The sequence below is a fragment of the Halichoerus grypus genome, chromosome 10 (genome assembly GCF_964656455.1).
Source record: "Halichoerus grypus chromosome 10, mHalGry1.hap1.1, whole genome shotgun sequence".
Taxonomy (NCBI): domain Eukaryota; kingdom Metazoa; phylum Chordata; class Mammalia; order Carnivora; family Phocidae; genus Halichoerus; species Halichoerus grypus.
Window position 1 is genome coordinate 90,305,243 of NC_135721.1, and position 27,240 is coordinate 90,332,482.

Here is a 27,240-nt window from a genome sequence, read left to right on the forward strand (position 1 = left end):
AATACACCCTGAGATGTTGGGCCGAGAAGATAGGAGGACACAAACAAGTCGTGGGACAGGCTATCCAGGACACTGGGAGCAACCACGGCCACCCCATCTCTGGCACGCCAACCTGGGCCAGGCACTGGGCTCCGTGTCCATGAGTTTGCCAGCAGTCCTCGGAAGTGGACATTTGTTATCCTCTCCTAGAGATGAGGTTCAGAGATGTGCACCCACATGGATCACACAACTGGCTTGACCCCAATCCATGTTCTCCATCACCAAGTTACTGTGACTCTTACAGGGAGCTTTGGGCTTCCTCTATATATTCTTCTTCGGGTTAGGGTCTTAGACTATACTTTTGGAGCATCCACTAGAGACAGATGCTAGATGGATCTTGGATTTGGCCCAGGAAGACAGTGCTAAACACTTTCAGAATATGAAGCATTTAAGGGCAAGGGGAAGAGGGGCAGGTGAGGGAGAGGAAACCTGAGTCTGTATTCCAGGACACCTGACTTGTGCTGCCCACGAGCACGACCAGACAGTGGCCCTGGTCAGTGACATCAGGATTTCTGGGGCTCGGATCCAGGTGGCAGGGAGTTTTTAAGTGCCATGGATGGAACTACTGTCCTAGAGAGATGGCCTCTGTGTCCCCTAATATTATTATTAGGACAAGGATATTAACGGTGTTCAAGGTGAAAACTTAAGCAGCCAGGGGTGTTGTGACCCTTGTCTTAGGAGACCCTCCCACTCTTCTACCAGCTGAGTTCTGAGTTGCTCTGTGGTTATTTAAGACGAGTGAGAAGTAAAAAATGAAACCCAAGAATGGATATTCATTAGAAAAAAAAAGTCTTAAGCAAGAAAAGCTAAAAGATAATTTTTGTTAAATAATGAACACTCGTAAAACAGCAGTGAAATGGTATTAAAATGTCTGATTACTTATTTCTCAGCGTTCGTCTGATAACTTAAGCAGCATGAAGCAGTAGTTGCACTTAAAAAAATGACAAGAAAATAGCTATTCATTTAGTCGACAGGGAAGGTTCATTTCCTTTTAAAGATCACTGGTGTCACTGCTTATCGCCAGGGTGAGTGTCAACACAGGCATCTTTATGCTGAGACGGTGCCCACAGCTCCTTTGCCTACAGTTCATGGATCACACCTCGGTCCTTCCGGGAGGGGTTGGGAAGGGCTGTGGCCTGCTCCCCGCCCTAGATCAATGAGGCCCCGGGCCTGGTGGCTGCTGAGTTTGGACACATTCCAAAGGAGGCCCGATGTTCCTAGGCTGGGGGCAGCGTGGAGGGAGTGTCCACTGGGCCTGGGGACAGACCCCATGCTATTCATTCTGACGTTGCACTCTCAGGGCTGGACCCATCTGAAGACCAGTGACAGCTGGCAGTCCTGTCAGCAGTTTTGTCTCTCTTCCCGCCAGCCCCATTTTCTTCCTGCAGGGAAGGCTCGTGGGCGGGGGAATGCTGGAGGAGTGAAGCAGGGCCACAGACAGAAGTGACGTGTCCCCTGCCCTCTGCCTATTGCACCATATTCCATAAAAAATAAACACATATGTACTGTTCATGTATTGCTAATGCTATGGCATTCCAGGCCCTGGCAGGCTGCAGAGAGGGCTGCACTGTCACGAATCCACCAGAATCCATCCAAGACGGCTTTGCGGGTCAGGATCTTTGGAGCTTCCCTTTGGAAGGGTCAGCAGTGCCCATCTGCCTCGTGCTCTACACAGTGCTGTGAAAATGAAATTAACGGGTAAAAACAAAAGAAATCCCTGGGTAGAAAATCCCAGGGCTTTATGGAGTCGTTTGGCAATAACTTCTAGTGCACAGCATCGCACAGGTGTGTCTACCTGCGTGTCCACCCCTTGCCAGGCCTGCCTTCTCGGCATCTGCGTACGACTGGCCCTGGTTTCTTCCCCTGCACGCCTGGACGAAGCTCATAGGTGGTTGTTCTTGGAGAGGTAGGCGATGAGGGCCACGGCCACGCCCACATAGATGCCAGTTCCGATGGTGATGGACAGCACAGCCAGGAACAGGGCCCGCCGGGAGCTGGTGCTGGCCTGGTGGAAGTCCCCCTTGGCCACGGCTTTGTTCGTCTGTTGGAGAGAAAGGAGGGCGGAGAAAAGGAAGTCAGGATGAGCAAGTCAGAGCAAATGAAATGAGTGGGGTGCCCACCTCTGGCGCCCTTCCAGCCTTGAACTTAGCTGACACCAGACAGGGAGGACTCGCTAAGGGGTAACTGAGCATGCTCCCAGCATGATGGCATCTGTTCCGTGACTGGTAGAGGAAATGGGGGAGTATTGCCCCCCTAGACTGCAAGGCAGGCAAAGCTTAAAGAAAGGAAAGAAAAGAGCCCCCAGGAATGTCCATGGCTGGCAGCACTCCACCACCAATGTGGGGTCGGGGCCTTGGGCACCAGGATGTGAGGGAGAGAAGAGATATGATACCCCCAGCACCCTCATTTCTACCAAAGGATGACCTTTCCTTCATTTGAATAACACTGAATTTTTAAAAATATGTTACACTTACCTGATTTAATCTTTACAACATAGTAGGGGTGTGGGGAAGGAAATGATAGTTCTCCCTTCCCAGAGAGGAAAGTATGGCATAAGATCATTAAATCAATTGCAGGATACTTAGCACATCATTCTTCAGCTGGTGGCCATGGAATCACACATTTCTGACTATAATCCTTCCTCACCATAGCTGGAGTTGGTAGAACTCATCCATCAATAAAATATTTGATATAAGACAATACCCATATTTCTGTTCACTCAGTTGCCTAACAAGGTGTTGCTTTGATAATATTCATGTTTCTTGAGGTCACGGGGTGGATGGGAACATGGAGGTCTTGGATGTTGTATCTGGTTGGGTATTTTGTAGCATATCCCATGTACCCATCCCCAACCCCTTCCTTTGCCGTCCCCCTCCACAAGTGAGATGAGAAACGTGACACAAGAGTGGGACAACTGTCGTGTGCTACAGCTGTAACCACCCTGAAGGGACCAGCTGAGTAAAATGGTGAATTTGGCTGATGGGGGTGGAGGCTACCATGTCACCCTGACCCCTGGGAGGGTCATATGATGCTGAGGAGAGCTAACCCCAAGCTGGCTGGGGATTCTTTGTGGTCAGGGTAAAGGCAGAGCCCACTCCCCAGGTAGATGTCCTAGCTCATTCTCTGGCCCATCTCCAGAAAGCCAGATTTTCACCAGCCCCCCTCTCCGCGTGTCCTCAGGGGTATTTCTGCATTGTGTAAGCCAGTAGGGGAGTCGGTATGTTCTTTACTCAAACTAAAATATGTCACCGCGTGTGCCATGGACAACAAAGGGTGAGACTCAGAGGTAACTCGTGAAATGAATTTCCACCCTCCACAGTCCTGACCCTGATCGATGAGATGTGGAGCTCTGCATCGGGCTGAGGAGGGACCCTGGTCCACTTGGTGGCCTCTTTTTCCCTCCCTGCTGGATGCTGGAGGTCAGTTTTTGTCCTCCTCCCCTCATTTTCTGGCTTGGAAGGGAGCGTGGGGAGCTTGCTGCCGACAGTTCTTAATGAAGCAGAGCTAAGGGAATGCAGAATGGGAAGCCTCCTAGGACAATACTAATTAATTAATTAAGCCTTAATTAGCTGCATTTCATTTTATCTAATGCAGTACTCTCTAACACTCCAGCGTCCCATAACATCATTCACTTGAACTGCCCTTCCTTAGCCAGGCGGCCACCCTCTGTTAGAATGGGGCTTTGCTGCTCTCTCTCATTATCACCAGCCTGAGCCCCCAGGAGAGGACACAGATGTGTAGAGAGGAGGGCAGGGTGCACTGGGCACTCCCTCCCCTTGAACACAGCCCTCCTCAACCCCCCCCCCCCCCGCCCCGCTGGAGCACCTTTGTCCCAACCGACCTATCTCGTCGGAGCCCATGCGTTTCAGTAACTATGTTAGTAGTTGTCTTCCCGGCTCGGCCGTAAGCTCCAGAGGCAGGTCCACGTCTGCCTTGTCCATGAGGTCTGCCTGGAGCCTGAGGAATGGCAGGCACTCACTGCACACTTGAATGACCAGGTGAGTGGGCTGTACAAGATCAGCTCCCTTCAAACACTTCCAGGTGGTACTGGCCCCAGGTGCATGCTCCTGGGTTCGCTGGTGGCCTCTACGAGGAAAGTAGTGGCATGGGGCAGCCTCGACCTAAGCTCTGGCCCAACCCCACAAAGCTCCTCTCTGGTGGGTTCTGAGCTCACAGCCAGCCCTCGCAACCCCAGGAACCTGGAGCGTCTGCTGGGGAATCGAGCTCCACGGTTGACTCTCATGGTCCAAGCTGGGAGAACTCCATCTACGATTTGTTTGGTTATAGGGCAACTGTTCCAACAGGAAGTGTGTAGTGTTGAGCTGCTATCAGCTGAGATGCGTCAGGACCAGCAAACAGAGCCTCATTGACAAGCAGTCTGCTTTCAACAATGCCGCTCGGTGTCTGCATTTCGCAGAAGCTCCCATGAGGTAGCTATGCCATCTGCACCCCACGGACTGGGCATCCTGGTCTAACAAAGGTGGTGTCTGATGCATCCTTTGTTTCAGAAAATGGATCCTGTGGCTACGAAGCAGGTTGCACATCCGTCTGAGAGGGTGCAACTGCAGAGAAATATTTCCATTCTGAAAACTTCTGGGCTGTCTCCAGGCTCTTCTTGCTAGGCATGAGGGCAGGGGTTCTTGTCCTGGGTCCAGGGGTCTTCGAAGCCCTGATGCTGAAAGTAAGACTGTGTGTGCATGAGCATTTTTATGAGCGGAGGGTCAGCCACGATCACTGGATCCCCAAAGCAGCCACGTTCCCAGTTGCTCTGACTGCTGCATTGGGGCGGGCGCTGGTTGGAGAAGGAGAGGGGGTACCAAGGAACAGAGCCAACCCCGTGTCTCCTGGCAGGGACAGGAGGACGTCACAGGTGCTTCTTGGCTGGAATGAGCTGATGTTGTTTGCTCGTCCTAATTGGGAATCTAGACTTGTCTACAGCCTGGTCTGCACACGCAGCCCCTGGTTTGTAAGTGAGCGCGCTGCAGGCATTGCTGAGAACCCGTACTCGGAACGGCCCGTGGGTCTCGTCGGCACAAACTGCACCCTGTCGGAAGGCTCTGCAGCAGGAGTTCTCGAACCTGGTGCACATTCCAACTGCCAGGGAGCTTTAAGAATTCCTGATGCCCCGGTGGCACCCCGGGCCAGGGAAGTCAGAAGCTCTGGGCTGGGACCTGGCTTCTGTGCCTTTCATGCTCCCAGGTGATTCCCATGTGCAGGCAAGGTCGAGACCAAGGTGGCCAACTGTCCTGGTTTGCTCAGGACTGAGGGGATTCCCGGGACTTGGGACCTTCAGTGCTGGAATAGGAACAGTCCAGGCAAACCGGGATGAGACCCGCTGTTTCGCAGGAAGGCAGCCCTGGATCTGGCATGGAGAGCATCCTGGTGACCCACCTTTTCTGACAGAAGCATCTTTTCATGTCAGCAGGCCCGTGGTAGAGGGAAGTCCCCAACCTGAGGTCCACCCACACGTTTGGTTGTGGCAGCTCTGTGCCCCCATGGCCTGTCCGACTGGTGTGCAAGGCACCGTTTTGATTCCTGCATGTGGATGTTTGCAGGAAGGGAAGCCACATCCTGGGCACTCATCGTTTTGTTTTTAGTTGGTGGGGTGTCATTTCCAAACCTCATTCCCTCTTGACTGGTTTATGGCCCCCAGGAGTTTATAACCTGTTGGCATTTTACCTCCTGATCACCTCCTTTCTAAGGGCAGCATCGGGCTCAGCCCTGTTTTGGCAGGGCCAATGTGCCCTGCAGGTGGGGGCCCCATCCTTAATCTGAGTCTGTCCTCCTGGGGAAATGCCTTCCTCTGTGGAAGGTGATGTGTGCCGAAGGAAACAGAAGGCTTACACCCCCTCCTACTTGTTCTCAGACATTCAAATGGCTTACTTGAGTGGTGTTGAGCTTGTTTGGGGCCCCTGCCTCCTGATTTGCCTGCACCTCTCCCACTCTCTCTAAACGCTGCCCAGGACAGACCCTTCCATGGCAGACTTGCTGTGGTCCCTGTGCCCTGCAGCATGGCGTGTGTGGCCTTCTGACCCTGAACCCTGTTCCTGCCCAGCCTCATCTCCTCCCACTGTGGGGTGGCCTGCCACCAAGGCCCTCCCACTGTGGGGTCAAGGATACTCCCAGCCCAGGGAGTGTGTGTGACTTTACTTCAAATCAAACGCTCCACTGACTTTAAAAAGGGAACACTGAGACTCAGTGTTCCCATCTGTGCAGTGGGGCCATGGGAATGAGGTAGGCCTGGTCAGTGGAGGCTCCGAGACTGCCTCCTGCCTCCCGCCCTTCGCCCTCCAGACCCATGCTCCTCCCACATTTGCCTGCCCGTGGCCGGGAGGCTGACCGGGCTCCTTCTCTGGTCCCCCAGCTTCTCCCTGAGTGCTGCCCAGCAGGCCCATCAGACTGGAGGAAGGGAGGGGCTCACCGTTGGTGAGGGCCCAGCACTGACGCCTCCTGCAGGTTCTAGCCCTCCGTCCTACTCTCTCCAGGCCTCCACGTGTGGTGGCTCCGACACACCTGTCCCCGTCACTGCACTGTCCCTTGTGGCTCCTTGCCAGCCACCTTTGTAAATCGACCCTCCCCAAATGATCTAACTGGGGTGAGCCATCGCTTTCCCAAGTGAAGCAGCTACAGCTACGGGGGTGACAAATGTTTGCACCCGCCATGACCTGGCTGTGGGCCTGCAGCAGCCTCTGTGAGGACCTGACCCCCAGGCTCTTTGTCACCCGTGAGACACTTGCTGGTGTCCAGGCACCCAACGCAGCCTGCTCTCTCCTGATAGCTGTGCTCACCATCCACTGCGGAGAAACACATCATCCCCAACTTTGTGGCTTCAGACAAGAATAAGCACTGATGTGTCTACCGGTTTCTGAGGCTCAGGAATTTGAGACCTGCTCAGTGGGGCGGCTCTGACCTGACCTCAGGTGGGCCTGGGCTGTGTCTCCTCAGCGTCCTTACTGCGTTGTGGGCTGAGGCAAGCCACTGGGCTGGAGGGGAGGCAGGTTTCACTTGCTCACAGTGTCCTCCTGCTGGAAGCTTCTGGGCTCCTTCCTCATGGCTCTGCTCACCTCCAGTCTGCCCGGAGTCCCCTCCTAGGACAGAGGCCTGTCCTTGGGGCATCTGGGGATCTGCTCTGGGGGCCCCTTCACAGAAGTGCAGCCATGGTTCAGGCTGGCTCCTCCTTGCCCAGGTGAATGTAATCTCCCATGAAGCCACGGGACGCACACATGATGTCATAGTCCGGGGCTCCTCCAGCCGGCGCAGAGTCAAATCGGCGCCGACTGTCTGGGCAATGACCATTCCGGCTCCCGGGACTAGGCTAAGAGGTGCTCCTCCCCACGGAGCTCATGTTCCAAGGGCAGTTGCCCACAGGCAGCTCTCTCTCAGTGCCACCTCTGTCATCCCTGAAGGCTGAACTGCGCGGGTCACCGCACTGGACAGAAGGAGGTGTGACACTGTGAGCTGGCCCCTCTGGTCCAGTCTGCAAACAGCCTTTCCCATTCAGGCCCCTGCAGAGGAAAGAAAATCTACCTGCTCCCACTTTGGGCTGGGAACCTTACCTCTTGGGACTGGGTTTGCCTTCCCTGCCCTTTCTCCAACAGGTCATGAGTGAAGTTTGTTACTTTCATCTGGGGGCCTTTTGCTTAGAAAACAGAAAGTGCAGGTGGCCGGCAAGGTCCTGAGCAGCACCTAGCTGTACCTTCTCTGGGACCCGGATCTGCACCCTTTGGACGGCGGCTGGGAGTAAAAGTCACAGGGGACGGGGGAGCATAAGGAATCTGCCATCAGCAGGCAAGAAGCCCTTGGGCCCCATGGGGCACCCTGGGGGCAGGGCTCAGCCACAGCCCCGACTGGGGAAATGTCCTCCGAACCCGCACCCGGAGGCGTTCAGCCCTTCAACACCCCACTGGAACATTTCACACTGAGACATTAAATGTGCACTCTGGCTTTTCAGTTACACAATTACCCTCACTTATCTGGTTGTGAAGATACATAGAAAACCCGACTTTTAAACTAAGGAGCAAAAGGAAAACATTAGTGCTAAAAGTCATGAAAACCATCGGCTTCCTTTCCTCTCCCTTGAGTGAAGGGACTTACACTGAGGAAATAAAAATCGTATCAGCAAAGAATGCGCAACCGGGACAAACATGCTTTGGCTCAGTGTGAGGTCAGTCAGCTGCGCCACGGGGGCTGGGACAGGCAACAAGTCAGGCCACCATGTCAGGGGAACACGCCATTTATCACATGGCAGGAAGCTCCTTGTACTCAGTTAAAGCTCATTTTGCTCAGGTTTTCACGAGAATGGCCAGCTTGCGGAGGACTGAAGGCAAATTTACATTTCTTGGGGGGCACTTTTTAATGTTTATGCTTATTTATCTAGCCACACCTCTCTCTGTTGGCAGTGACAGAACCTGCCGAGTGGTAACTTTTAGGGGCTTTATCTGCAGGGACTGGCTTTTCCTTGTGGTCTCCGACCAGACTGGGGGCCCTGCTTTCCTCTGCTGCTTCCTGTGTGTCCAGGTCCTGCCATAGCCAGGGATCAGCCAGGCTGCCCAATTCTCCCCCCTTCCTAATATGGCTCCCCTTCTCGTTGCCCACTCAGCTCTGGGCTGACCTGAGATTTATCTTGGCGTTCGTTGGCATGCTGAAGCTCATGACCTTATTTGTTCACTTTCGCCTGCCTTCCTTCTTCTGCTCACTCACAACAGTTAGAAGTTCTGTCTGAGGCTCGACGTCACAAGAGACGTGGCCCAGGAATGGTTATATAGCCGCTTATCAGCATTTGCCAATTTTCAGAACAGGAGAGGAGAACCAAATCAGACATCTGAAGCCCTGTGCCCCCATGGAGAGGACAAAGGGGTTGGGTGTTTGCAGGCAGGGAAGGGAATCTGAAGGGACCTCAAAGCATGCTGTGAGACCCAGGTTCACTCCACTAGGAGGGTAGGCGTTTGCCTTTCACTTTAGGAGAGCAGCTTAAATGCGGCGCTGCGGGGTCTTGTGTGTGTCCCCTACATGGAGGGCATGAGGCCAGTTCTTGCCTGGAGAATCTCGAAGGCAGAGGTGGGCTGGCCAGTGGCTTCAGGGTCAGAGCTGAAAGAAGTGGTGCTCTGTGGGGACAGGCCAGGCCCTCCCATCGAAGACCAGACAGGGTGGGCTGCCACGGGGACCGTCTTAGATCCTGTCCAACAGAGACCATCTGAGGGGCAAGCAGATCTCCACAGAAAATGCTGATGGGAAATGCATGGCTTGTCTCAAGCAAACTGTAGTTTGAGGATGAAGAATGTGTGTGGGGTCTGCTAAGAACCCACCAAAATGCACAGATGGGAAAGAAAGCAGTATACATCCTCCAGGCCCAGAGGGCGTGAGGCCTAGTGACAGGTTGAGTTGGGCAAGACTGCTCTATTCCCTGTCTGGCCTCACCATGGCCAGACACCATGGCTGGCAAGCTGGAAGAGGGGGTGGGGGGTAGAAACGGCACCTCTCCTTCCTGGGCGTGCAGGCATGTCCCAGCGGTGTACAGCTTGAAGGAACAGTGCTGCACACCGACCCCCAGGCTCAAATGGAAAAGAGACTCAGTACCAAGTATTGGTGAGAATGTGGAAAAACCAAATTCTCATACAGTCCTGGTGGGAGTGTAAAATCTTATCACTACTTGGGGAAAGGATCAGTACTTCTTACAGCTGAACATGTGGGCATATTATCCAACAACAAATTTACTCTTGGTAAATACTTAAGAGATATTATTTATATGTTCACCAAAGGACATTGACAAGAATGTTTGTAACAATAACCATCATAATAGCTCCAAACTGGAAGCCAGCCAAATGTCCAACAGCAATAAAAAGGAATAAATAATAATGGTACCCAGTAACGGTAAAGAAATAAATCTCAGAAACATAATGTGGAACGGAAGAAGCTGGACACAGGATTCTCTTTACATAGAGTTCAAAATAGGCTAAAGTATTCTATGCTGTTGGCATAGAAATCAGGTTACTGGATATCTTTGGGGAGGGTCAGTCATTGGAAGAAAGCATAGTTTAAAAAAATCTACTTTTTCACTCCAAGATACTTTTAGAAGTGATTCTCCCAAAAATTAAATGACCAGATAAGAACTATTCATTAAGAATAGAGAAACTCATTTTATGAAACTAGTAAAATCTTGATATCAAAACCAAAAAAAGGGAAGTAAGAGAGAAGAAAAGGAGATGCTGATTTCTCCGTAAACACAGAAGCAAATCGAGGAAGTATGCTCCAGCTTCCCTCTCCACACTGCTCTCTGGCCTCTGTATTTGCAGGGGCCTTTTAAACCCCTAACTCACCTACTGTATCCTCACAGGAGCCTTACCTGCCCTGCTGAGAGAGGGGCTCCTGGGGGTCTGGTGCTCACCACCCGGCGCCCTACAGCTGCACGTTTCAGGAGCGTGGACAGGCTCAGTGCACATTCGCTCAATGAATGAAGAACAGAGGACAGTGCAGCCTTTGCTCCCACTGTTCCCGAGTGCAAACACGCGTTGGTCAGAAACATTCCCACCTTGTACAGGAACCCCCTGGAGGCATCCCCGTGGTTGACAATCACCGGCCTTATACAGAGTCTACAAGCTGATAAGGAAGATATAAATCAAGGATATCCACAAAGGAAATATTTACAACCACGCCTCCTTGCTGTGCAAGGTAAAGCCTAGTAGGCTTTGCAGCTGAGCACCAGGAAGGACGTGGCTGTTGAAGTTTGGGCATGATGCAATGCTCTGCATGACAGAGGGAGAGGGGTTTGCTGCCCCTCAGGGAATCCAGGAGAGGAGGGGGAAGAGAAGAGCCAGGAAGAGGGTCAGAGGCTGGGTCAGAGAGGGACTGTCTAGTGTGTGCCCTTCAGGAGAGCTTTCTGTGAGGATGGAGGTGTTTTATGTCTGTGCTGTCCAGCATGGTGACCACTAGAACACCTGCCTCGTGTGACTGTGGAATCTTTCATGGGGACATGCACTGGCTCTCGCTAGGTGACCATCTCCCCTTCTTGAGATGATCTGGAATGTCCCAAAGGATCTGGGCTCTGGTCCTTCACAGATGGGCCAGGAACCTTGGGCCAACATTTCTCTTAGCTCTGGGTTGAGTTTCTTACAAGCTTTGTCAACGTCTTCACTTCCTTTGGCTGGAAATGTTTGAGGTTCGAGTAAAATCATGATTTTACTCTGAGAGACACCCTGCTGCTTTGTTTCTCTTACACTTATTTTGAGGGTAAGATTGGGTAAGATCAGATGTTTCCACGTTCCATATCACCCATGGACACATTCAGTGCATTCCTGTTAAGGAGCAGGGTCCAGGCACGGCTGGGAGGGCCTGAGCAGAAAATGCCAACACCTGACACCAGCCTCCAAGATTTGTGACAGGCTCCCAAAGACACCTGCTGTCTCCAGAACCATCTCTCTGGAAATTTATAGCACTTTGGAAACTTTATGGCTCATTTTTCCTCTAGTACCAATATCTGTCTGACTGGATTACATTGCTTTGCATTATTTCAAAGGTTATTTCCATTATTTATTACTGTTAACATTTGCTATGCACTGACAAGTTACTCAGAGCTGTACTTGAAGAAAAGACAGACTCCATGTAACATTCTGAATGAGAGCAGCAAGAGAGTTTGGCCCTAAGCCACAAGGATGTAAAACCTCCCAGAGGCAGACGTCTCACACCAATCCTCAACACGCGTGTTTCTTTCCTCACATGTATTTAATTCCACGTGCGTTTTTATGATTTCCCCCTTTTAAGCAACTGTTGTATTTTAAGCCATTTAAGACAATGGATCTTCTGCTGCTAGTTAGGTCTGTACAGCTGAAAGGAGACTGGTTATGAAACAAATGTACAATTGTGTTAGAGGAAAACCTGACGCGAACCTCAGTCACCTGGGTGCGGGCACCGAGCGTGGGCTTTCACAGAACCACCGCACCTGTCCTTGGTCTGGGCCACTGCCCTCGGGGGCCAGACTTCCTGCAGGGCCATCCGAGGGCCCCTATCTTCAAAGTCATTTCTTCTGTGGATCTCATTTCATAGAGAACATAACTGCAACCACACACACATCAACAGGAAGAGTGGCCACTGTGCCACGCTCGTGTGGGGCACGTGAACTACTGTCATCGGCATTCTCCATGGAGAATGGCGGATTAGAGGAGCTGCCAGACCCTGGAGCACCCAGCACCCAGCTCCTGAGAGGCCTTCATGAGGGCCTTCCACCCTGCAGCCTCTGGCCAGTTGACAGCTGACACTTTCTCCACACCGCCCCCCAGGCTGGCCTCCGGTCCCATCCTGAGAGAAGCTTGCCGTGGTTTCCCCACACACTTGTTTTGTTTGCCTGTGAAGGGAGGGCTGGAAGGCTGGAACTCCTCCAGGGAGAGCCCGGAGAACTTGAGAGGAACCCAGGCCAAAAGGGAGCCTCTGGGGAGGGTGGGGGGGCCTTCCACTCCGCCCTGCCTCCTGGTGCCTCTGACCACCACCTTCCTGCCCAGGCCACCCCTCTACACTCCTACCTAGTGCCCCAGCGCCCCTCCTGCTGCTTCTGGGGACACAGGAGCTCAGAATGCAGGCTGTTAGGGTTGGTAGTGATCACAGGATCATAGGAAGTTCTATTATTAGTCAGAATTAGAGATGAAATCAGAGGGACTGAAAATTGTCACCTTCTCCATTTCTCAAATTTCAACAGCAGTAAATGGCCATATATTTGCATATTGGCTTATTCTGTGTCTTTCATTCTTTTAAAAAATGTGTCTGTATAAATAAATAAGTGTATCTGCATATATATAGGTAGATACACACACACACACACACACCATATATGTATTATATATACACACACCAATATATATAATATATATACATATTCACATACACACCCTCCCCAAATACAATATTCATAGCGAAAGTGCAAAATTCATAAACATACAACTTGGTGAATTTTCACAACATGCACACACCTGTGTCACCAGCGTCTGGATGGAGCGCAGAACACAGTCACTACCCGGAAGCCTTCTCTGTCCCCTTGCTGTCACTCTCCCCCAGCAGAAATCACCGCCCTGACTTAAAACAGCCTATATGAACTTTGCTTTGAAACTTCCTATAACAGATCCACAATAGTGTGTGTGGCTTCCTTCACTCTCAGAGAATCAACCCTGTTGGGTATATAGATAATTTATTCTCTAGTGTCCTACTGTATGAATATTTTATAACTTATTTGCCCATTATCCTGAGCGAAGGTCGTATCCAGTTTTTGGCTATTATGAATAGGGCTGCTATAAACATTCTAGTATCTTATTTTAATGAACATATATACTTATTTTTGTTGGTATACAGCTAGGAGAATTGTTGATAATAGGGTATGTGTATGTTCAGTCTGTAAAATTGTTTTTACAGTCACAGTAATGGGTTTTCTGATAAACTAATGTTAATACTTTATCATAAACCAAAGCCCATTTTTTAAAAACTTACTGTCCACCTTCTGTCCATCCCAGATACCACATTGTATTCAGATGTCAGGTCTCTTTAGGCTCCTCTTGGCTGTGACAGCTTCCCAGACTTTCCTTGTTTTGGATGGCCTTGACAGTGTTGAGGAACACTGGTTAAATATATTGTAGGATGTCCCTCTACTGGGAGTTATCTAAAGGATTTTGGGGAGGAAGAGCACAGAGGTAAAGTGGCCTTCTAATTTTTTTTTAAATTTTTTTATTGTTATGTTGATCACCATACATTACATCATTAGTTTTTGATGTAGTGTTCCATGATTCATTGTTTGCGTATAACACCCAGTGCTCCATGCAGAACGTGCCCTCTTTAATACCCATCACCAGGCTAACCCATCCTCCCACCCCCCTCCCCTCTAGAACCCTCAGTTTGTTTTTCAGAGTCCATCGTCTCTCATGGTTCGTCTCCCCCTCCGATTTCTCCCCCTTCATTCTTCCCCTCCTGCTATCTTCTTCTTTTTTTTTTCTTAACATATAATGTATTATTTGTTTCAGAGCTACAGATCTGAGATTCAACAGTCTTGCACAATTCACAGCACTTACCAGAGCACATACCCTCCCCAGTGTCTATCACCCAGTCACCCCATCCCTCCCACCCCACCCCCCACTCCAGCAACCCTCAGTTTGTTTCCTGAGATTAAGAATTCCTCATATCAGTGAGGTCATATGATACATGTCTTTCTCTGTTTGACTTATTTCGCTCAGCATAATGTAAAGTGGCCTTCTAATTACTTCATGTCAGGGTTACATCCTATCAATGGGACTTATCACTGGGGCTGCTGACCTTGATTGCCTAGCAGAGGTGATATTTGTCAGGTTTCTCCACAGTCACTCTTCTTCCTGCCTTTCCATACTGTTATCTGTCACAGGAAGTCACTGCTTAGCCCACACTTATGATATGGGACATGTGCTTTGCTTCCTTCATGTGGAGTCCCTACATAAATTATTTGGAATTCATCTGTATGAGAGATTTGTGTGTTCTCCCCCATGAATTGATTCATCTGGTCATTTATTTATATCAGTATGGACCCTTGGATATTTACATTATACTTTGGCTTATAATTCAGTACTACACTTTTTGCCACTTTGACCATTGAAAGCTCTTTTAGGTTGGTTCCTGTGTCCCCTTGACATGCTCCCATCCTTTTGCTTTTGGAGCACTTTTTCCTTTTTATACTATAGGATGCTGTTCCAGGTTCATCTTGTATATTTCCTGCCCAAATCCTAGAATCAGCCATTGCCCATGGAGCTCTGATCTCTTTTATTGGAAAATGGTGTTAGAAAACAAGATTTGGGCACTGGGTGTGCTTGTCACTCTAGAGATCTCATTGATTCTGGGATTTCTCAGCAACAGACCTAGGAACTTATATATATTATAATATATATTATAATATATAATTATACTCACACACACACACACACACACATACACACACATAAGCATCCAGTGCTTGTTGTCTCAAGCCACTTGGCACTTAGCTACAGAGCAATAGATCACCAGAACATTCACTACTCTGGCCTAGGTACTGGGTCTTAGTACCAAGATGTCGTGACATAATGACTGATTATCCTCAGTTACAGAGGAGGAAACTGAAGCACAGGGAGGGACAGAAACTTGTTCAAAGTCACAGCACTGTTAAAATGATGGATTTGAAACCTGTAGGTCTGACTCTACAGGAATGCTCTTGCATTAAGCTGTGCTCCTCCCAAAAATGCTCACAAATACTTTGGAAAGGAAATGAAAAAGAAATTAAAGTCCTCATCCACACCACCTGGGATCACCGTAGTCGAATGGATGATGCTGTGTCAGCATGGTTCTCTCCTGGTTGGTGGACTGAGCTTCCTGTTAGAACAAGGAAGCCAAACCATCCTCGAGCACCCTTGCTCATTAGTTATCATTATTGTTTCAACTGAAAGCATCTGCACCCTGTTGGATGTGGATCATCTGAATGGGAATGTCAGCCCTTTTACCCAAAACACAGATGAGCAGACCCCGTAGCTGGCTTTCCAGCCATGAGCCAGCTTTCCCACGCTGCCAGGAGGGATGCTGATGGCTAGATAGGCACCGTCTGTCCCAGTGGCTGCAACTCCCACTGAAGCAGCTCAGCAAGGAAACTGGGCACAGGCTCCAGAGAAAGGAGGGAGGGTGAGAGAGCAGGCAGGGAAGGAAGTAGGAGGGAGAAGGGCCTCCCCATTGCGGGAGGCAAGTCCTCAGCCTTGAGCAGGCTCTCTGGCCAATGAAATGTCTGCACTAGCAGATGGTCCTGCTGCCCCGTTAACCTACAAGCTGCAGGTCTACACCTGGGCTCAGAAAGGGGGGCCAGGGGAGAGAGAACCTCATGCCACCAGTATATATTGTTACCATTGGATTTATCTTGTATTTGCAGGGCTGAAAATTCTCAGCAAATCCTCATGTGATACTATCTCAGCAGTCTCAGGAACCAAAATATTCAGACCATGGGTCCCTCCTCCCTAACCCAGTGGGCTGTAGCAGGAGCACCTGGGCTGGCCAGCTGCAGAGGACAGGCTTCTTTCTCCAACGGTGGCCGGCACGAATCAAGGCACCCTCTCTCACCTGGACAGAAGCCAAGCTTGACGCATAGCTGGGGATGGATCTAGCATAGAGCCTTGTTGTACACAGAGCTGCTTCCATCTGCCCTAGCCTCCAGGAAGCTCCCCTGCCCACATCTGAGCTCTTTTCCAGTCAAATTCGATGTCAGAGTAGAGACCTACCCTTTGAAACCCAACATCTCATTTGAAACCCCCAAATCCATGTCCAAATGCCATTCTGAGGAACCCGTATGTCCCCTTCGATGCTGGGAGGTCCTGTGGACAGACCAGGGACCGTGTATACAGCCCAGTTCACCACTGAGCTGCGCTGCCTGCACACAAGGATGGTTTTAAATTATTGGCATTAGGGGACTTTTAAAAATTTCCCCTATTCTTTTAACCCAATAAAAGCAGATTTCCTGCCTTTGCTTTTGAATTCATTCCAACCAAGCAGATTCTCATTAGCTCACATCTGACATCCGGCACTTCATTAGAAGGTCTAATAAAGAAGTCAGCATAGGCATATTTGTGATTTGCACTCTGTTCCCAATCGGGGAAGCTGGGGGGGACGAAAGTGCAGAGTTTGCACACACGTGGGCAGAGTGAATGACAGCGCTTTCTCCACAGCTTGAAATCCATGCATCTGAGCTGAAACGGGGCGATGCAGTGGAATAAAGGGGACTCTGTCTGTTGTGCATTCATATTGCATCAAATCATGCCTCAGAGGCAAAATTCTCAAAATAGGGAAAGGAAAATCAGCATTACAGAAACATCCTCTTTGAACCAAACATTTCCCAAATAGTGGCACAGGAGATGTGGCTCAATAGGCATTTGTGGGAAACAACAGGCACTTTTTACTTCAGGTTGAAATATCAGGATTCTTCTCAAATGACAGCTCTCAAGGACTCAGGGAGAGCAGGAGACATCTGGACACCTTTCAGAGAAAATCCCATTATGATGGCTGGTCCAGCTGGAACCTGGTTTCCAAGTGGAAATTCCCTTTTTTATTTGGGATTTAAAAAACAAAACAAAACAAAACTTGGGAAATAAGTGTTTTATACTCATAATTAGGTAGATGCAAGGGAGGCCTGTGGAGGTTGGGGAGGGACTGGAAAGTTTGTATCTTAGCTTGGGTTGCTGTAACACATTACCAGAGACCTGGGGCTCATCTTTCTCACAGTTCTGGAGGCCGGAAGTCTGAGATCAGGGTTCTGGTGAGGACTCTCTTCCTGGTTTGCAGATGGCAGCCTTCTTGCTGTGTCCTTACATGGAGCAGTGAGAGCACTCTGGTCCTTTTATCCCCTTGTGGGGGGACTAATCCCATCATGGGGCTCCAACCCCATGGCCTCATCCCAATCCAATACCTCTGGAAGGCTCTACCTCCAAACGCCATTGCATTGGGGGTCAGGGCTTCCACATGTGGATTTGGGGACACAAGCTATCTTCGGCAGTCTTGTTCACAGGCAGGTTTCTGGGGGACAAAGATGCAAAGTGAACTGAACTGAAGCCCTTGTCTTGAAGTGGACACTTTTCCTTTCAGCAGAGGCGCTTTGTGAAGGTTCCTGTGTGATTTACAACTACTGTCCCTTGGGGTATGCCCTGGTGTCACGTCCCAGGGATGCTTGCCATGATCACCACACCTTCATTCCGCTTGACTCAAAAATAAGTTCTGAGACTTGACTCCCTCTTTCCCACTATGTCATCACACATTCGGAGTTACTTCAGGTCAGGAATTCTTGCAGCAGGAAAATAAAAACAAATTACAGGTCCCTTAGGAAATAATACTGGAACGTGCACAACCCCAGCTGGCAGGCCTTGCAGCCAAGCAGAAGGCGGCGAATTTCCCGGGGAAGAGGCCAGCCAGCCAGAAGCGAGCCCCAAACAGGGACCAGCACGAGCTACTCGCTGGCAGCAGATGCGGAACAGTTTTAGCAAGTTCAAATCCAGCTCCTTGCTACGCAAGCCATCATTAAGAGGACTGACTGAATGTTACAAACGAGGGAGCAGCCAAGTGCAGCAAGGCAGAGGCCCAGCCGCTGAGCCAGACGCAATCTCAGCAGCAAACACTGTGATGCTCACAGCTTGGGGTGGGGGCGGGGGACATGTCTGCAGGACACATCATTGCTGCATTCACAAATCAGCATGGTGTTTGAATTCATGATGGAAAAGGTACTGATTCACTCAAGTGTTTGGGATTTAACTGCAAAATCATTCCTTAAAATCATTCATTAAAGGAATATTTTTTAGCGTCATCCTCATGCAAGGTGCTGTTGCATGTTGTGTTGAGTGTTGAAGATAAAAGGGTTGAAGATAAAAGGGTGGGGAGCTGAACATTAATGTCATAAATGGTCCCATGAGAGCATGGTACAGAGGAGCATGACCTGACCCAGGGGCCAGGGAAGCCTTCCCTGGGGACTCAGGGCTTGAGCTAGAAGATGTCCTCTTGTGGGAATAGGCAGGGGGAGGGCTGCTGCCGGCTGAGGGTGGAGCACAGGGTGAAAGGACCTTTGAGGCCAGAGAGGACAGAACAGAATGGAGAGGCAGGGAGGCCCAGACCGTGCAGGTCTGGTGAGCCCCTTAAGGATGGAAGCTACTGAGGGTCTGCTTGAAGAAGAGGGAAGGGAGTGTGGGTGGAAGAGCATGAGGTGTGCATCTTTCAGATGTTCCCCATGCCTGTCCCAGAGCAGCCCAAGTGCGGGACAGGGATAGAAGACTGTGGCTAGTCAAAGGTGATACCAGTGAAACAGAGGGAAGTATATAGATTTGGGGGCACAGGGACCAGCAGGTTGGTGGCAAATTTGACCTTGGGCCCCGGCTTTGAGGTTACCTTTGAGATATCCAAGTAAAGACACATATTTGTCTATATGCATCTGGGCTGGAGTTATGAAACCAGAAGTTCACTATATGTAAGTGACGGTCAAAGGGGTGGTCAATGAGATGGCCAAGGGTAAAACAGTAAAATAGGGAGATGAAGGGCTTTTGTTGCCTTTTGTTGATTCTCCCACAGCCCTACCATGATGTATCCTTATGTGTGTTCAGCTTACTTTTTTCTGCTCAGGACTCAGTGAGCTACTTCAGTCTGATGATTTTATCTGTCTTCACTTTGGACAATTTCCGGCCATTACCTTTTTAAATGTTACTGCTACCTCATTCTGTCCTTACTTCTCTCCTTCCGGAATTCCTATTGGTTGCATGTTGGAACTCTTCTTTCTGTGTGCTATGCCTCCTTCCTGTTTTCCATCTTTCTTATCTGGATGATTCCCATGTATCTATCTCCTGGCGTACAAATTCTTTCTTCAGTTGCATCCAGTCAATCTGCTTTTTATTACAGGGACTCTATCCTTTCCAATTCTAAAAATCCTAGCTGTACAGTTTCCAAGTTTGGGTTTTTAAAAAATTTTTAAATATGATCTCTTATTCTTTCATATGGATTTCTATTCCTCCTTAATCACTTAAATGATTTTAATTATTTTAATCTCTTTGAGTTTGTTGTAGAGTTCTATAATAATCTCAGATTAAAAATGAGTTGTTTTGAGATAATTGAATTCTGGAAGTAATAGTTCTGTTTTGGGAGATAAATTTGGGAGATAAATACCCTGACCACCTCCTTGTATGATTTTCCCCCTTGTACAGATTATAATGTTCTATTGTGGTTTTATCAAGAACTAGGATTAATTATTTTCTTCCTTGCTGGTTTGCAAAACTGTCAGTCCCTAGAAAGCATCTTTTTATTGTCTGTGGCATAAATCCTGAATCTATGTGTATTTTAATTTCTCAGCAGGGTTCCTGCACCATGCTTATATGTAAATTTGGGGCCCACACCTAGGATTAGCCTGGCCCTGAGTTTCTGACAGTGCCCTGATGCTCCAGGATAGACACAGAGCTTACTGCCTGGTTTCTGAAGCCTAGGGGAAAAGTTTCTAGGCCCTTTCATAGATGGCACTCTCTGAAGCTATGGATTTGTGCATGGTCCTTCCTGGCCAAACACCATGGTCTCTCTTCCCTCAAAAGAATTAGAAACCCAGCCACAGTCCCCGGACCTACCTCCTGAAATAAGTTACCCTGGGTCTGCATGGTTCTGTGTCTTGCCATGTTGGCCAGCTTGCCATCTTGCTGGAATGCAAGACGTATTTCCTTGCATAGATAAACACTGATGACAGTAGCATGTGTTGCAGGGATAAATATTCCTGAGAGCAGATCTGAGATCCAAGAAACAAAACACAAAGGAATCAAAAGGAACCCCTAAGATGAGGTTAAATGGAGGCCATTAAAGAGCAGTCAACTTAAATTGGAGCAGGAAGACAGAAGACCCCAGGAGTGTGGTCTCCAGGAAAATAAGAAGGAATCCATAGTTTATCTGATATGTTTGGTCATATCATGAAAAATTGTATTTAGAGGCTATTGGTGAGTGTGGTAAAGAGAAAGAGTAAGTCCATGAACTACAGTAATTGAGGCCGGGAGAAAAGCAACAATACCACTTGGCATAGCAGTGACTGGATGTCTGTAGTAGATAATGAGTTAATGGGATGCCGTGATGACCATATTGGGAGGATGGGGGTGGGCAGAGGTGCCATGGGAAGAGTGGGCCGTAGGGACAGAGGACTTTTGTAAGAAAACAAGTCTTCACCCACCACGATAGCTGGCCCGTGATAAATAAATGGTAAGCCGACAGATTAAGAAATAAAGACCTTTCATAACTTCTTAAGGAATTACTAAATACCAGACAGATCCACTAAAATGTCCCAAACGTCCCTGTGAAAGGGCCTCAGACGTTGGGAAGCACTGGTGGCACCGCCACGGATGCTTTGTGCTACAAACCTTTTGTGCAATGTATTTATTAGTTGTGACAAATGGACCACACCCTGAGAGGTCAACAAGAGGGGAGACTAGACAAGGGGTAGATGGGAACTCTCTGTACTGCCTCTGTAAATTTTTATAAATCTAAAACTGTTCTAAAGTAAAAGGCTTATTTAAAAACAAGGCCAGGCTATGGGATGGGAGCAGGTGAGAGGCCGGGAGCGGTGACCACAGACGCAGGTCCTCCTTCCCGTGCTCCGTCCCTGGGGACCTGGAAGGCAGAGCAGGGCTGTGGGAGAGGCTCTCCTGGCTCAAATCCAGGGCTGACATGAACTAGCTCAGCCCTTGCACTACTCACTATTTTTTGAGTACCCAATTTTATTTTTCTCCCTAAAACAGAGTTATGATCCCTACCTAGCTGGTTGTTGTGACAAATATTAGCAGCAATAACATGCTGACTTCCCGCTTTATGTGGGACACCACACTGACACCTTACTTGCCTCATCTCATTCCTTCTTTCCACAGCACTGTGGAGTATGTGCCATTATTAATACTGTTTTCCCTAACAATGTATTATGAAAATCGTCAAGCACACGGAGAAGTTGAAAGAACCTACAGCGAACACCTATGTATCCACCACGTCAGCTGGCTATTAGCATTTTGCTCTATTTATGTTATTAGATGTCTGTTCATCCGTACAACTATCTGCCCATCCATCAGTCTGTCTTTTCTGGGGCACATTTCAATGTAAGTTGCAGATACTTTCTGCTAAACATGTCTGCATGTGAATCCATTAATGCGGGCCTAGAAATGTGGAATTAAAGTTCAGTGAGGTGAACTTATCCAAGATCACACAGTCGGTGTGGACCTCCTCTCACACAGGCGACAGCCTCCACCCCACGACCGTAACAGGTGCTCATCAATGGAAGCTACTGCCATCATTCTCAATCTCTAGGCAAAAGTCCCTCTTCTTTCCTAGAGATAAATGGGTGTTGGGGGGGGCAGATTTAAAGATTTAAAAGCTAGAAGATGAAGAACAGATCTTTCTCTTAAATACTCATAGGGGACATATAAAAATTCTCAGGAGCACAAATGAATGTTTGGACACTGCAGAATGATCAGCTGGGTCCTGGTGCCCCGGGGGCCTCCCGCAGTACGTGGGGTGCTTCCCTGACGTACGTGCAGCACCTGGCTGTGCCTGTGGAATTCTATCAGGGTGCCAGTCCAGTGCCTCCACAGAATTGGGGGTCCACCCCATGATGCCCAGAAAAGAGAGCCCCAGAACTTGAATTTGTGTGCACAACAAAGTTTCTTGTAATTGCTATAATATGGGTGACATGTCAGTTCTCTTGTTCTCCTCTTAAATACCCTCCTTCCGGTCCATTTCACAGAAAACCAATTACATAATAAACAAAACACATTTGTTTTAAAAAGTCTCCCCACAGCAGGGCCACTAGATAACCAAGAATTAAATTGCTTTAATCATCTTAAGAAAAGCTTATTAAAAAAAAAAGAAAAGCTTTTTTCTTAAGAAGTGACAGTAAAGACTAGCAAAGATTTAAGTAAAACATGAAAAAAAAAAACCCTACAGTGTTATTTATTAGACTGGAAAGTTGGGGGAAATCTAAATGCTTTAAAAGGTGAGTAATTAAATAATCATGTTATCTCCCTATGGTGGGGTATTAGGTAACAATTATGCTCACTGAGCATTGCTAATTATATGAAAAATGCTCACAATATCAGTTACAAAACAGTAGAATTTAAGACTTAATCTTACTTATATATATAGAATAATGCATAGAAAAAGGGATTGGAAGGAACAGACTAAATTCTTAAATGTAGTTGATTTTACAGTTTTCCCCATTGTTTTTATAGTTAATACACCATCCAAAATTTCAGTGGTGGTAAGCAGAAAGCCAAAATTGATACGCAGGGTCCATTTTCTCCTAGACAACCTCAGTCCCACCCCTGAGTGTGTGCAGCTGAGAGGTGTTAGTGTGGGTCCTTGGGGTGGGGGAAGTTCAAGTGCAGCGACCCCAAACATTCGTCCAGCACTGAGGATGCTGGGACGCTGCACAGAACCCAGCGCCCTGCTGCCTGTGCATCTGATCTGACTGCACTCTGCTGACTCTGAGGCACAGCACCTGCCTGGATCCCGGGGCGGGCCTCCCCTGGGGATGCAGGTCCCTCGCTGGCCATCCCTCAGCCCTCTCTGGAACCTGGTCACACTCTCCTTGGCCACCACTCACCACGCAAGGCAAGCCTTTTGTGCTGCTCTGTACCAACCTCTCCTGTCTCCACGTTTCAGACGGTGGCGGGGGGCTCTGTTATAATCATGTGAGCATCTGTCACTCTTGCCGTGAGGACCACACCTCCCTCACTTCTACTTCCTGGGTCCCCTGTTCACCGTCCTGCATCACCCCTGGAGAGAGGAGGAGTGTGAGGAGAGCAGGTGGCTTTCCAGGCCCAGGTGGCCTGCTGATTCAGTGCAAGGCCTGAGAGCCGGGCCTTTGACCTTGGGCATTTGTGGGCCGCTGGGGGGACACTTCATCAATAACACAGTGTGTCCACTCTGTGCACTTGGAAAAGGAAAGGATCACAGCCCCAAGCTGAGAGTCATGGGGAGCCCAGGGCTCTGGTTTCACATTTACTACACCATTTATGCTGACAACTGCCCTGCCTCTTTCTGTGGGTTGGTTTGTTTGTTTCCAGTAACAATCGCATCTATAGATATTCCTCCAGGGCCACATTTAAAAAACACACCAATTCTATTTTTACCTTACATCGTATTGCTGTTCTCAAAAAAATTTGCACGTTCGTCCATTATCGTCCCTTGTAAAAAATCCTGTTGTGCGTCTGGAGCAGAAGGATGAGGGCTGGCGAGCAGGTTCCTGTGTTCCGGGGGATGGCCTCCCCCTGTGTGCCGGGGGCGGGGACGGGGAGCAGTTCGGCAGCCTCCTGGACCTTCTTCACCGCGCTCGGTATCTATGGTATCTATTCCTTTCCTCGTAGCTCCTGCTCTTCCCAAGGTGGGAGGGAAAGGGTGTGTCTCAAATAGGGTGTTGTCATGGCAACGCAAGGCCGAAGGGCCTTTGACAAACCCTTGGCTCCTGAGTGCTGTGAGGTGAGGCGAGGTCAGCTTTTGCCTTCTGAGGCTCAGAGAGTTGCCTTCCCCGAAGCCCGGCTCCTCCTGGCATGTGGCGGAGTGCTGGGGGGACCACACCTCCCCAGCAAAAAGAAGGATGCTGGAGAAATGGGAGGGAAAGTGGACCTGCAATGACAATCCCTCACTGAGGGGCTCAGCATCAATACGAGGTGGCAGTGCTGGGTTGTGCTCGTGGCTTTTCTTCTTCTTTGCTTAGAGGACCTGTTTGCCTTCACGTTTTATGATCCTTGGGAGGCTAGGGAATGTGACGTCTGGAGGGAGCACTCTCCCTGACACTGGATAGGCAGGTAGGAGTCCTAGCTTGGCCATTAATCAGCTGTGGGTTGGGTCAAAACATTTAACCCCACAGGGTCTCAGCAGTGTCTAAGATGTTTCCATGATGGCCCTGGATTGTGTCCAGGGAGCTCTGACTACACAGAGTCCACAGGAAGTAGAGAGGTTTTCTGGTGCACAGGATGGAGGAACTACAAAGTGAACCGGGTAGGCAGAGAAAGCAGCCGGCCCGCCCTCATCCCTGTTCCTGCAGCCCGTCCTCCTGGTGAGACCTGCTGCCTCTGGTGCTGGATCCCTGGATGGTGCTTGTTGGGGAAGCATCTGTTTTACTCTTTGCTTGTTTGTTTTGTTTCTGGAACATCTGCCTTCTCCTTTCCTTGATTTGGAATTTAGGACTTTAATGACTTGGTATGTATCACATCAAGGGATATCAGTGTTTGAGAAAGCTCTCCCCTGTGGCAGGAAGGTAGGGGAGCCATTTTTCTGGGTTTTTCCAGGTTAGCAAGAGGCATCTGAAGAAGATCCGATGGCCAGGTGGTACTCGAGGACATGCTTCTCTGATTTGAGGGATTGTCATTGCAGGTCCACTTTCCCTCCCATTTCTCCAGCATCCTTCTTTTTGCTGGGGAGAGACTGTTCAAGTGAGGGAAGGGGGCAAGGGACAGAGGGAGAGTCTTGAGGAAAATGTTGCTCTGGGTGGAAGGAATTTTTTTTTTTTTTTTTTTTTTTTCTGGGTGGAAGGAATTTTAAGTTACCGTATGAAATACACACACACATAGTGCATTTTGTTGCTTGCTCTTCATTCACTGGCCTGTTTGCGATGTATCTGGCACCTCTGATGTGTGGGGTGGATCCTGTGGGTGCTGTGCCCTGACCCCTGGACCTCTCTTCAAGGCCAATGCCCCCTCTTTGACTGCAGGAAGGATGGGCTGCCGATGGCTCCCAGGGAACTGTCTTACTCAAGGTTCCCCTTCAGGGGAACATTGACCAACGCCTGGCAGATGTAGAGGGGGACATTGTCAAGAGAGTTCTCTGTAGGACTGACCAAGATAGGGTTCCCTTATAATGCTACATTAAAATTGCTTTCAAAATATGTATGATGAAAAGGAGTTAATTGTTTTCCTCAATAATGGAAGGATCCTACTTCCGGTTTAGCCTTATATACCAGTAAATAGGGATATAAACTTTCACCAAAGGCTACATTTGACCGAAACTTTGTTCATAGCCCCCCCCCCCAACCCAGAAAGAGTAAATGCACAGTGATGGAAGACAGTTGAATAAATTACAATTATCTTCCTGTAGATTTCTGCATGGATATTAAAAAGAGTAATATGGGTTTAGTAAGAAACTTCAAGAGTGTTGGGAGGTGTTGTCAGAGAAAACACTGAGATGCAGTAAGTGTGTCAAATCTCATCTAATTTGAAATAAATGATAGGACCCCCACACAGGTAGGTGTACTTGATGCAAAAGTGCACAGATGTGCACATACAAAGGGCTGAAGATAGAGGGGCCATGGTGGGCATTTGAGGTGGGTAACATAGACGCCCAGTGAGGGAACTAGTGTGGGGGCCCAAGCACAACACGGAGGGAGAAAAGATTGCACGAAAAAGTAAGGAGCGTGTGTGAATAATTACATTTGGTGCAGTTGTGCAAAATTATGTGTTTTTTAAATGCATAAAGAAAGAAAATAAAGGCTGTAAAAAGGTATTCTTTTGGCCTCCTCACCCAGATGTTTTTCCAATTTAGAAACCCAAGTATTTAACCGGAGGCAGGAGCACTGGTTGAAGGACCATGCAGCCCCCAGAAGATACCACATTGTCCATTTAGGAAAATGGGCGATGTCCACCGGTGTCTCCAACTAGCCTTTATCATGCCCATCACTTCCTTTCTTCAGCATCCCCGCTGGGAAACTATAAAAGACTACCAGGGCATGAAAAAGCCGGTCAGAAAAGTGCAAAGTCACAAAACCGGTGAATGATAAGAGAAAGCTGCCTTAGTAGGAGGCTCTGTGAAGCATACGCAGGAGGTGCGCGTAGAAAGAAAACGTGAGCTGAGCAACGGGTTTTACTGGCAGGACGATAGGGATCTTCTGCACACAGTTTTCTCCTCTTCTGCCGTCATCTGACGGCGGGAAGAAAGTACACTCGACTCTACGTGAGTTCCTAATTCACCAACGTGAAGAGAGCCCAGCATGGGGCAAGCGGCGGGCTCTACTACTTTTCCTCCCCTGTGCTGGAGCGCCTCCTGCTGGCGGGAGGGGGCAGGTGGAAGCCCATTTTTCCTCCTGTCTGGGAAACACGGGCGGCTACCGAGTCCCGCAGCCAGGCTGCTCTTGGGGCTGCTCTGTAGGAGATGCTCATTCAGATGGGGTCTGTGAGACGCCAGCACTACTTTCTGCTTTCTGCTTTCTGCTACGTCACGGTGAGATGCTCAAAAATTTGCCCGTGTCAGCTGTACCGACCGGACCCCGTGTTCTCTGAGTTTCCGCCCAACAACCACAGAGAGATCCCAGGACTTCTCTGTCTGGCAAACACCACTACTGACAAGTCTGCTGGGAAGAAATGGGGTGATAAAGCTAATGGCCAACAGGCTAAAAGCTTTAATATGAAAAGAGTGTCTGCCAATCAATAAAATGTAAAAGCCCAATAAAACATAGGTAAGGGTATGAGCTAGCAATTTATAGAGGAAATAGTAAAAACAGCAAGGATGTTTAACATTGTAGTAACTGATGAAGCGCAAACTGGAAAGCGGTAAGATCTCTATTTTTATCTATCAGATGAGTGAAAACTGAACCCTGAGCCCAGGTGGGGAAGATAGCAGCCAAATCTTCTTCGTGAGGATAAAAATTGGCTCAGACTCCTGGAGGTCAATTTATAATGTACTAAGTTTACATGTGTGTGATCTTTGATTCATTGG

At 48.9% G+C, this 27,240-nt stretch overlaps 1 protein-coding gene across 3 annotated transcripts in view; it reads right to left on the reverse strand.

The window, feature by feature from the left end:
- Positions 1–844: 844 nt before the first annotated feature.
- Positions 845–27,240, reverse strand: part of SYNDIG1 (synapse differentiation inducing 1) — a 182,141-nt gene continuing 155,745 nt past the window's right edge. For all 3 annotated transcript variants that reach the window (XM_036109988.2, XM_036109990.2, XM_036109989.2), the window contains exon 4: positions 845–2,080. In XM_036109988.2, the coding sequence (XP_035965881.1) occupies positions 1,922–2,080 (159 nt within the window). In that variant the 3' untranslated portion in view covers positions 845–1,921. The remainder of the gene's footprint in view (positions 2,081–27,240) is intronic.